This window comes from Sphaeramia orbicularis, chromosome 7 (genome assembly GCF_902148855.1).
Source record: "Sphaeramia orbicularis chromosome 7, fSphaOr1.1, whole genome shotgun sequence".
In the NCBI taxonomy this organism is placed as follows: Eukaryota; Metazoa; Chordata; class Actinopteri; order Kurtiformes; family Apogonidae; genus Sphaeramia; species Sphaeramia orbicularis.
In genome coordinates this window covers 16,050,229-16,062,805 of record NC_043963.1, presented here as the reverse complement: position 1 = coordinate 16,062,805, position 12,577 = coordinate 16,050,229, and the positions used below count along the sequence as shown (strand labels likewise).

General features: G+C 35.0%; 1 protein-coding gene across 1 annotated transcript in view; it reads left to right on the top strand.

Annotated features, from left to right (window-relative positions):
* Positions 1–4,377: 4,377 nt before the first annotated feature.
* The window catches only part of LOC115422599 (piezo-type mechanosensitive ion channel component 2), a 46,789-nt gene continuing 38,589 nt past the window's right edge, over positions 4,378–12,577 (top strand). Inside the window, exons 1-2 of the mRNA XM_030138993.1 lie at positions 4,378–4,441; positions 6,471–6,566. Coding sequence (XP_029994853.1) covers positions 4,378–4,441; positions 6,471–6,566 — 160 coding nt within the window. The remainder of the gene's footprint in view (positions 4,442–6,470; positions 6,567–12,577) is intronic.

The following is a 12,577-nucleotide window of genomic DNA, read 5'->3' as shown; positions in this document are numbered from 1 at the left end:
GACCTCCGCCAAGGCTGATCAGTGGCCCCACCCGTGGGCCCCCCCACCCCCGATCACCACCAAAATGTAATCATTTCTTCCTTATCCCATTTCCAACAAACCCTGAAAATTTCATCAAAATCTGTCCATAACTTTTTGAGTTATGTTACACACTAACGGACAGACAAACAAACAAACAAACAAACAAACAAACAAACAAACAAACAAACAAACCCTGGCAAAAACATAACCTCCTTGGCGGAGGTAACAAACCCGAAAGCATGAGCATTTGAGCTGACTTCATAAACAAAATTAATCCTAAATACAAAATAAAGTGTTTATTGTACTGATAGTTACCATAATATGAAATTATATTATGATCTGTAATTTTTTTATGATATTGGTCATTATTCATTTGTCATTAGTTTATACAATATAGTTTCAAAGGCAGGTTATCCATTACTTTTGTTGCTGTTGTGCCTGTTAAACACTAGGTGGCAATAGTTTTCCAGCTCTGAGCCACAACCATTGCTCAGTTCTCATAATTCTCATAGAACTGTATTATTTGTTTTTATATGTATTTTGAAAAATATCTATCTGACAACCTATTTTTCATTCGTTCATTCCTGTGATGTTGTTTGGATCAATCTTAAACTGGACAAAGCGGTTAGTGGAGGTAACTTGTATATATTAAAAATTGCATCTTTGTCCATTTGGATTCATAAACCTGGATGAAGAATCTTCTGTGGGACCTTCTGATGAAAGAAAAAATACAGACACCACGTGGATGCAGTATAAAAATATCTACTGTATATCCTGTAACCTGAGTTAGTAAGGTTGTCTCAGGAAGATTTCAAAATGAAATAAATGCATTACAGAGCAGACTAAAAGGTCTCCAAAATTCAATCCCTTGGCTAATGCCTGGCTCTAAACTTGCAGCTAAATTAGTGCAAATACTTTCTCACATTTGCTGTTTTATAATTTTCCAGATTGGTTTGCAAGTGCATGGTTTGTTTTAATTTTATCTGCCAGAGATGCGGAAAAAATAACTCTCTTACTTCCTAATTGAAAAACATCAATATAATCAATGAAATCTGATGTAAAAAGTGCAGCCCCTCTTAAACAAAGAGAGTCAATACACATGTGCACAAACTTTAAACCTAATTCTTACTTCATACTGAACCAAGTCGACTCTGATCCAGCCCCTGATAACAGTGAAAAGCTGTTGTCATAGTCACACTTTCCCCCTTTAAAGCTTCACCCATGACCCTTTTACAGGACGTCCGCTCACAGCTCTATTTAACTGCACTGTCATGAACTGTTAGCTGCCTACTCAGCACTCATTGTCATCATAATCAATTTAGATCTGCTGCTGAGGAGTAATTGAGTGTGTTTTCTGCCTCTCATTGAGTCAGAGGGTTTATCTGCCCACAGAGGAGCATTGTCTGTGATAATCTACAGACAAATACACACAAGGAATTTATTATTTTAGTTGCGCTCAGTTAACAAGGTTAAGAACGTCTGGATGTTTTATTGGAATATTTATGTGCCATGAAAAGTGACATATTTGGAGCAATAAGTATGTTTTTCTCTTTTTGATTAATTCCTCACAGTTATTTGAGGTACAGAGTTGCAGCGCTGTGTCTACAAAGTTTTAATACATTTTAAGGTTGTTTACATTATCAACTGTCATGCAAGTTTATATAGTCTTTAATATGAACAGAAATTGTTTAAAAAAATTTCTTGCTAACTGCTGAGAAAATATACAGTTACATAAGTTATTGTCATCCTTTTACTACCTCATTATCTTTTTTTTTTTTTTTTTTTTTACCTTATTATACTGAGCTCAGCCTTGTTTCTTTCAGTTGAGAAAAATAATCTTTCGTATCAGGAACTGTTCTGTTTCATAAATCTGTGGTTTGTTTTAAAAACCTGCTGAAAACTCATCTCAGTTTAGCTTTTCATAACTACTCTGTTTGCTTTGCCCACATGTGTTGTGCTTTATTTTTTAAGTTTTTTTTATTTTTAATAATGATAAATTATTACCAGTTATTTGTTAGTTTGACCAAGCTGTATTTATACAGGTGAGTGGTGATTATCACAATTATATAAAATAATCATTATTATCTCAAATAATTGTGTCATTTGATCCAACATTTGAAAAACTTGAACAAGTATATATTAAAGATGCTACATGAATAATGACAATCTCATCTCAGTGGGTCACAAAATGCATTAAATTCTATGAAGGTCAAGGTTGAATGAACACAGACTAAGCTGACAAAGATGTTTGCAAATATGACCCTGAGTAAGATAAATAGGGGTTTACATTGACAATAAAAAGCCTAAAAGTATGTTAAAACTGAAAAAAAACAAGTCAAAACTAAAATGTCACTAGAACAAAAACATGCTATTTTCACTTATCAATGTGTATTAAGTAAAAACAGCCAGTTTAATGAGCATTAAGTTCATTCATTCACATTCAGTTGCTAATTACAGAAATGGGGCTAAATGCCAAGATGAATATGTTTGTTTCATGTAATTATGAATATACACTTTCTAAGCTACTTTAGAGAGGCAAATTTGCTTAGTTTGTGTTCTGTAAAAGCTGATGGTAACTTAATGACTATGGAAAATGTGATCAGTTGAGAACCATTATATCAGCAGGTGTTTCCTGTTTTTTCTTGTATTTTTTCTAGTGCTGTGAAACGATTAAATTTTTTTAAATCAGATTAATCACAGGGTTGCTGTGGATTAATTTTGACTGATCACGATTAAACCCATTAGCCCAAGTGTTAGCAGAATCCCTGACTACTGTATGCTTCACGTTAACGTGGTATTTTAAGCTGGAAGTGCTTCAGTGAAAAGAAAACTCCTTCCTGCAGAATGTGTATAATACTTTATGTCGGTCGACTGTTGCATCTTGGGGGTTTTTTTGTCCTCAAATTTCCCATCCAGAGGGCCAACCATCTTTATGGGTTGGTTTTCCTATCTGTCACTACCCAATCAACTGCCCATTTGCACATACGCGACGCTAACTCTACTTGGACAAACTGCCTGAAACGCATTGGCAGAGACATTCAGAGTCATTCTGTGCTGTAAATAGGTTAATTGTGTTAAAATTTTTAATCAGATTAATCATGATGATTGATTAATCTGCGTTTATGCGTTAATTTTGACAGCCCAAAATATTTTAGCAGTAATACATCGATGATCACTATGACCAATTTTCTACAAACACTGACAGGTAATTGAAACATACAGGTTACAAACAACACTTCACCTTGAACTGGTTTTACAACATTCCATGCATCTAAACGTTGATTAAACCAATTGTGCATTGTCCAAATGTTTCTGATAATACAACCGTATTTGCCCATTAGCTTTAAAGTCTCTTGATATCAAAAACATCCAGTTTCAAGAGGTTGACTTTGTTTTCTTGAAGAAAAATAAAATTCCATATAGGCAATAATCATACTGTTTTCCTGCTGTGTGTTTTTTCTATTTGTTTTAAATAAAGTTATCCATTTTGCAGACCTCAGTGTTTTCATTGATCATTCCTCTGTAGTCACACCAGCTCTTAATGGCCTCACAGCCATGAATATTAGATACATTTCCCTTCACCCCACAGTGCAAATATGATGAGCCAGCCTGTCGTGGCTGTAAAACAACAAGGCCGTGTCAATATCAGTTACTCAGGGTCTCAGAACACAAAGGAATCCCACTGCTGTTTTAATTTAATACACAAGTGTTGAAAAAGATACCTGCACACACATCCGGGAACACAGTCAACTGGGAAATTTTAGACATTTTTTTTGGCCGTAATACTGTGTGTAAAGTACAATTTTGTGTTCCTGTGTGATTTTTTTTTCATTTTTATGCATTTGTGGAAGCATGTTTTTTAGACATGTAATGATAGCAGATATTCTCCTGAGTGACATTAGTCTCAATATTACAGGGATGCTGAGCTACAACCCATTATGGCTGAGAATGAACGGAGACAGAGAAAAAGAGGGAGAGGTGGGAGTGAAAGAAAGGGGAGAGGTGAGAGAGGCAGAGGAGGGCATGACGGAGAAACAGTGAAAGAGAGGAGGGCGTTATCATCTTCATCACACAATTCTCAACAAAGATACTCCACTCTCTCCTGTAGTGTTTCCATCACAGGACCGGGTGCTCATCACTGACCCTACATTGTATTTTGTCTTGTTACGGTGTTGGAATCTTCTTATTTACTCTCTTTCTTCATGGTGGAGAACGCTGTGACAGAGGCTACATAAATCTGAGTGATGTGTGGGATTATTACAATCGACCACTTTGCGTTTTACATTTTTGTATGGAAATCTAGAGACTGGTAGTTTGTAAGGAAGTTGTGTGGGTTTTTGACACACAGACGGTGATATGGCGGGGGACCTTGTGGTGGGAATACTTTATAACTTATTACTACCACTGCTCCTACTGGCAGGTGAGTTGAGATGTTTATTGAAGAATTTTTGCTGTTAGAAATTGCCCTGATAAGGTATGATTAAATAATTATGTGACCCTATTTATACACATGTATAGTAGGTTTAGGTCGCATGTGAAAGGTGAAGCCAGGTAAGAATTACAGTATACTGGCATTTAATTTGTACCATTCATACATTATACTACTATCGTTTCTTCTGTAATGAATAGGTATTTAATTTAATCACCACAAATCGATTTCATGTGGTTTATTCCTCAACACAGGCTTTTAATATCATGCAATATATTGCCTATAATGAGTACTGGTTTCAATTGAAGTATGAGTTATTGTAGTAAAGACAGACATGTGTTTGCTGGTGCAGAGAGCCGACCTCTTAATGCTTCCTGTCAAACAGTGTCTCAGGGTTGGGGTTTAATATCACTGGCTCCAGTGTTAGTTGCCAGAGAACAGGGAACGCTAAGCAGAGATGCACAGATTGCTTTTAATGCTGAGATACAGCCGATGGTGGAAGAAGTATTCAGATCGTTTATTTAAATAAAAGGATTAATAGCAAATTGAAAATGCACTACAAGTAAATGTCATGAATTCAAATCTTCAATTGAGGACTTGAAATGAGAAGAATATATTGTACATAGGTGTGCAGGATTAAATAATAGTGTTATTGTGATGTATTTGGGTATTGTGCTAATTATTGTGATTTTTGTATTGTTTCTATAGTTCGTTTTTTGTGTAATTATCTTTTTTTAAAATTATTTTCAGGCAGCAGCATTTTACATCATGTATATAACTTCTATATACGAAAAGAAAAACAAACAAAAAACAAAAACATACTCATACAGGGGAGCAATGACAGAAATAGCAAAAATATACACATTAACCTAAAATAGAGTTAATGGGAAATAACAAGTATTTTTCCCATTCCATTCTTTCCTTCCAGAAACCCTTTTCTGCTGTATAAGATTAACACCGAACATTTAAAGTGTGTAGCACAAACCAAGGGTTTACATGGATCTATATGTACGTTATTCTTATCAAGTAAAATCTGCTCTTAATAGTGATACAAAATCAACCCAGTTTTTCCAATAATTGGTGAATTTGTCTGAATCAAGTCTGACAGAGAGAGTCAACTTCTCCATCCTATAGATTTCACCTACAACCTCTATTCAGTCCTCCATTTATGGTGCATCCTTTTTTAGCCACTTCCTAGTGATGGTTTATAGTTTATCTTGTTCATGTCTTCAACTGAATTATTTACAAAATGTTTCAATGATTTCATCTAATTGAATAAGAGCTAATATTGCACTCATCTTACTCATTTTAATTAAAATGTCATGAAAGCCAGTGTAAGTAAAATAAGCACGAACTCATAAAAACACAGACATATGTTAAATTTTACTGTTGGAGATGTTAAAAGTTCAGCTCATTTAAATACTTTATGTACCATCGGTGGTTGAAGCTACAGCACTGCTTCATATTCATGGTGTATTTATTCATAGTGCTACCGTCCTGTGAGAAACATGCACCTCTATAAAATCAACCTTTCATGCGGTCAAAAAATCAGGCCTGTTTTCAGGTTTGTGAAGATGCATTTTATCCAGGATTGTTGTATTTATTTATCTAATGAAGGAGGAGAATTTTCAAGTTAAACCCTAAAAGAACACTTAATCAGAGATACATAATTGTAACTGGATGGGAAAGGGGGGAAATGTTTAATCTGATAAGTAACCAACACTAAAGTTGAATAAACAGTAATATATTTCTCTTTCAGGTATAATGAGGTAAATAAATTAAACTCATGTAATTGTGTATCACTAGTGTGCTGCCAATTCATGGTGGAGGTAAAACATAAGCATAGATACAGAGATTGACATTTGATATGACATTTGATAATTAATTTCAGTCTTTCTTTTGGTGTAGGGAATAAAAAATGGATTATATGATGTTTTGCTGGTGGTTGGAAATTTTAATTAGTTACGCTTCATTAAAGAATGAACACATTAAGTGTCTTTTTTTTTTCCTCTGCCTTCAGCCTCTTCATTCCGCTACAATGGTCTCTCAGTGGTTTATTTCCTGTTTCTGCTCACTTTGCCACTGCTGCCGAACCCCAGCCTGGCCACCATGAAAGGTGAGAGGTGTTCTACAAACATACAGTCGCATAAAAAGTTATTAGACCACCCCTTGTTTTCTTCAATTTCTTGTTCATTTAAATGCCTGGTACAATTAAAGGTACATTTGTTTGGACAAACAAAATGATAACAACAAAAATAGCTCATAAGAGTTTAATTTAATGCCTGATATCTAGCCATTTTTCATTGTTTTCTTGATAATAAGCAAAATCGCTTCAGTTCTTACATCAATAGCTGTGGCATTGTACTGACAAAAACAGTGCTTTTAGGCATTCCATGTTTTCTATTCTGTCTGTTTTAGTCACATGATACACACAGGAGTTAGTACTTGATTGCATAACCATTTTTTTCGATGACTTTTGATGGTCTAATAATTTTTTCCTGTATGACTTGGTCTTCCCTAATGTTTAGGCACAGCACATTAAGGCATTTTGGGAACCACCAAACCAAGTCAATGAAAATGAATATGGAGAACACCAAAAATAATTAAATGATTTTCCCAGATCTAATGGTTGCAGGTTTAGGTTACTGTCTATTTATTATCTGTTTTAGCTTTTCCATTCTTTGTCCATAAAATGATGGGACATTATGTAATATTTATTTGAAAATTTCTTCATTTGCTGTGAAAGCTTCAAGCAATTAGATACATAAAATGAAGAACAAGGAGATTTTACTGCAGAATTAACATTTTATGTGTATTTTGTAGTTTTCTGTGTGTCCTAATTCAGGATAAAATCGGTCTCCATTGTGCTTAAGGTCTACCACATGATTTTGGAAAATGCTTAAAGGTTGATAATTGGGTGCAGGAATGAGGGGGGAGTCGTTACATCCTCAGGCTGGAAATAATAGTAACGCAAAGGCAGTTTTTGGTGCAATCTGGTCACAGGTGTGCAGCTTGTGTCTGTGATAACACACTAAAAGATGAATGAAACAAAACACTGAAACGCTACATACACAGACAAATGACTGACTTTTCTGTCATATGTCATTTTCTTCTCGTTGCAACCTTTATGTGATTTTTGTTGAGGTTTTTAAGTAAGTTTTGTCTTCTTTTGTCCTTTACAACTAAGGCCTCTCCTCAATTTCACATGCCTGGTGAGGTCAACAATAATAAACTCTCCCAAAGAACATTATTCTTCAACTTTATTTCATAAAATGATGTTAAAAGCTACGGATAGCTTCTGGGGTTACCCTTGTACAAAATCATATCTTGCTGTAAATTATGAATACAAGTTGCATATGCATTTTAAATGATTTGTAAATAAAATGTGAACTGAACTGAACTATGTATTTTACTTTATCAATTGACAACCTGTCTTACCCCCTTTGGGTCAAGTTTGGTGAAGTCCTAAAAATTCAAGCTTTTATTTCAACATTAATAGGCTGGATTTGTAATATTTCTTTATAAATCTAATTCACTTTCTGGGTCAAATACTAGCGCACAGATTTCACAGTGGAATGTTTTCTTTTCTGTTACTCACTGAATAAGCAGAATTTGTTTCTTTCCATTTTTTATATTGGTTCTTCCACACAATATATGTTTTAATAATGACTAAATCTTTAAGCCAACACACTATGTATATTTCCTCAAAGGCGCATGTGAAGTGTTCCATATTCTGTTAGCAGTCTGAACAGAAATTGAAGGAGAGATTGAAGGAGTACTTACTCAGCTTATGTGGTCTGTGTGATGTGAAACTCAGCACATATTTAAGTGCTTTAAGACACCTGAAAATTTAAAAAAGCCTGAGAACACAAAATTGCTACACCACTTTATTCCCAGTGAGGAAATCCACAGTTCACATTATGCCTTAGACTTAGATGTGTAATGTGTAGATGTTTAATTAATAATCACTACACTGTAATTCAAGTAAGAGAATCAATACGACAAAAAAATGGTCAAAGTTGTTATATTGATATTTTAGTTGTATATAAGATTGAGTCACAGCATCAGCTCAAACATGTGAGTAAAAAGCAAGAAAATATTCTACCTTCAAAGCGACGTTCACTGACCTCTGAGCAGACCAGTAAATTACATTAGCAAAGAAACATAATGAATCCAGCCTGTTCAACTTAAAGGGGTCATATTTTGCTAAACCCACTTTTATTAGTCTTTGGTTCATTTATTTGTGTATTTGGACCCTAATAGTTCATAAAGCTGGAATTTGAACCCTCCAGGTGCTGCAAAGCACTTGATATTCATTCCAACAAAAATCGAGTGGATTTCTACAACCCGTTTCAATTCCTTCTTAATTTATTATGTTTTATAACTAGTTACATCACAACATTTGTACATATAAGGTCAAGACTTCTGACGAACACTTCTCCGAGTCCGCCATAATTGTTTGTCAACAGCAGCTGCTGTAATAAAACCTGAAAATATGTCCAAACTTTGAGCCGATTACCTAAAATGTTCAGTTGTTGATTGTATTAACAAACTCAAGTGGCTGAACAGGACAAAGCACACAGTCAAAAACCTGGAAGGGGGTGGGGTCATTTGGATTTAAAGGGTCAGCGTTCAAAACGACCTTTCTGGAGTCATTACTCAGACATATTGTTGAAGATGGACCTGTGGAGTTTAATTAATGAAGAATTCAGACCTAAGCATAGCATTTACAGTTTATGTGGACCACTGGGAAATGTTTTAAAATGCATAATTCCATTTAAAAAAAGCAAAATATCACTCCTTTACAGAATATTTTTCTTAGTTTTAGGCTGTTGATGAGGTTCTTAATTTACATATCTAGCAGGGAAATCTCATCTGTTGGCAAAGATCACACAAGACACATCTAATGTCAGATCAGAGGAGCCAGGCTTACATTTGGACACCGTATGTATGTATCTCAGGATGAATGTTAATGCAAAGACTAAACATGGTCGCTATTATGACAAACAATAGCAATGACACACAGGAGCTAAAACACCTGTCTTCTTTCAGCTGAACCTTTATCCCAATCCTATGTCCAACTCCACCTGCTAACTGAAGTGATGAGTGTTTGAATGTCCAGGTGTTGATATGAGATGATTAGTTCAGGTACATTTGGATCACATGACGCTCATGCAGAACTATATGAGGCTCTGAAAGCTTAGTTTGGGATTTTGTTCTAGCTTTACCACCTGGTAAAGACACTTAAAAACTTAATATCTATTTACATATATGCTGTAATTTTACTATTTTAGCTGCTTTTTATTGCTGTTACACAGTGCTTTCTCACGGGCCCTGAAGTGCTCTTAAACCTACCAGACTTCCCAGACAAAAAGGACACTTCGCTACCTGTGTCATTGTATCATTGTGGTGTTTTAAGACATTGTTTCAGGTAAAATCGACAAACAAATTAATCAGTCAAAGCAGCAGCTTTACAAGATAAATCCACTGACTTCCTGTGTCCCATTTTTTCCAAACAATGACATAACGGCTTCAGTTCAACTCGAAAATGAAAGAGGTTTGACAGAATCTGAGGCAAAGGTGATCTCTCGTTAGAAGTATTAACACTGATATACTTACACAAATGCCATGACGTAAAGTTGTACTAAAACAAACTAAAAGTACAACTCTGTTATGATATGTGTGTAAAGGCTCAAAAAGGTTTTTTAACAGGAAGTGGTGGGTTAAGCTGTTTTCACCAAAATACAGATTTTTACATATTTGACATTTTTTCTGTGTATTATTATCAGCACTCGTCATAAATGTATCATAATGATTCTGTGCCCAATGTGGAACAAAGTAAAACAATCCTCCTGCTGTAGAGGTTTTATATTATTATTCTGTTTACTTTGTAGGTTTTTCAGTTTTATATCAATACTGCAACGTTTAATTAAATATTATCAATGAGACTATGTTCAGAGGTTACACTTTTCTAGCATCTACTTCAGGATGGACCCAGCAAACCAACTGCACTTAAACTAGTGTTTACTCAAAATCAATGGGACAAATTCTAGTCCAATGTCATCACATGCATTAAACATGTGGAGTCTTTTTGGCTGTTTTCCTGTCATAATTCACTCCAGCTTAAGTCAGATCTCCACCCACTGCATGAATCTGAAAAGTGCCAGAGGTCAGCGAGGGGTTGAGAGGAGGGGTCAGGAAGTAGAAGGACCGAGGGAGGGGTCTTGATGGACGGTGACACTCCCAGGCCGGACTAATAGAGATTTCTGTGAATTGTTCCACCCCAGTTTAACAATAACATAACCATTATTGTAATGTATATGCAGGGGGGAGGCATTAAATCTGCAAGATGTTAAAGATGAAAACATTAAACTGTAGCCTGTGCAGTGCGTTTGTTATCCTGATCCTCATTTACAACCTGCTGAGCTGAGAAAAATCTAATCAACTTTGAATTGTTCTATTGATGAGGAGTAAAAGAGAGAGAAAAGGAGTTAAAGTAAAACAATGTATAAAAAGAATAAAGATATACGTACTTATCGCATGTGTGTGTGCATTTATTGCATATGTGCGTGTATTGATCAGATGAATTAAAGTACCTGAACCCCTCCCTCAAAGTACTTTGTAAAGGGGATGTGGCTGGAATGGTCAAATCAATTATACATAGGCTGGTAATTACAGTGAGGAATTAAAAGATGTAACGTCAGCATTTTGACAGCATTTTTCTTTTGTTCACCCTCCATCTAAAAACTGTTTGCCTTTCAGTCTGTCTTTGAAAGCCTCATAGATCCCACAGTTATCTTCATCTCTCTGATATGATCTCATTCTCCTTAAGCTAAGTGGTCAAGCGTGTGTACATCCTGTGTGTGTGTGTGATTATGTAACTCTTATTGGGAAGCAGAGAGGTTTAAGTGAAACGAAGCTTTTAGTAAAAATCCTGAACATCAACAACACATTTGCTTGCTCAGCTAATGTTGAGCCACCTATTAATGCTTTGTAATTTCATCTCTAACAGTAGACTGGGGCCATGTTGAAATTACAGCATTATCAGCAATGTCAGTAACAAACCCAAATTTAGAATATCATGTTATCTTGTTTGATAATTTATTATCAAAAAACCCAAAAACAAGGGAGAATATTTTTTTTTTAAGTTTAAAACAAAAACATTCGAAAAGGATACCTACACATATAAAGTTTGTGTGTATCTTGAATCTGACACATGCTCTTAAACATGAAATCAATGCAAGCTGAGCATTTGTAGAGGTAGAGGTGTAGAAAATCAGATATCAAAAATGCTCAGATACTAGTAGAAATACTGATTCAACATCTTTACTGAGTTAAAAGTGCAGAAGTATAGGCTCTGAAATGTTTTGAAAGTATAAATGTTAAAAGTATCTCAGTATTTGTTGGCTGTGTCTGTGCAAATCTCCTGAAAATCAGATCATCCGTATTAGTTTTAGTTCTCTCTGTACCATATATTAAATATTCGACACCCTTTCTCTGCAGTCAAGTTGCTTTCTTGTCTGTTTTGTCCTGCAGATTGTTTATGTCACTATTCTGTCAAGTATAACATGCACAGTTCAAAACGCAAAGAGGATGAACTTTTCTATGTGTATGTTGAAATGGGTTTTGATGTTAGGAAAGAAAACTATTAAAAAGTAAGTAAAGTAATTAGTCTGTTTAGAAAATGCAAGGACTAGAAAGTACAGGTTATTTATGTAAAAATGTAGAGAACAAAGGTAAAAAGCTGTCAAAAATATATCCAAGTGAAGTACAAATACAAGAAAAATGTACAAAAGTACAGTAATAAAGAATTTGTACTTAGTTACTTCACATCTCTGTTCATTTTCAACATTAATACACTGTTGCTGTTGCTTTATTAACATACATCAGTCTGTGCTTTTTCAGAGACCTCGAATCATTACTGAATTGGGTATTTGACCCTTTAAATAAATTCTTGGCTGATATTGTGCAAAAGAAACTTTACACTTAAATACTCCACATGCAGACTCGCATATTTCACTCGAGCTGACTTATTGATCTTCAAGTACTCACATACAGACACAACCATTTCAATGTAAAATACTGCCAAATATCTGTGAGACACTATTCTTCTAAAAATGTCTGGAA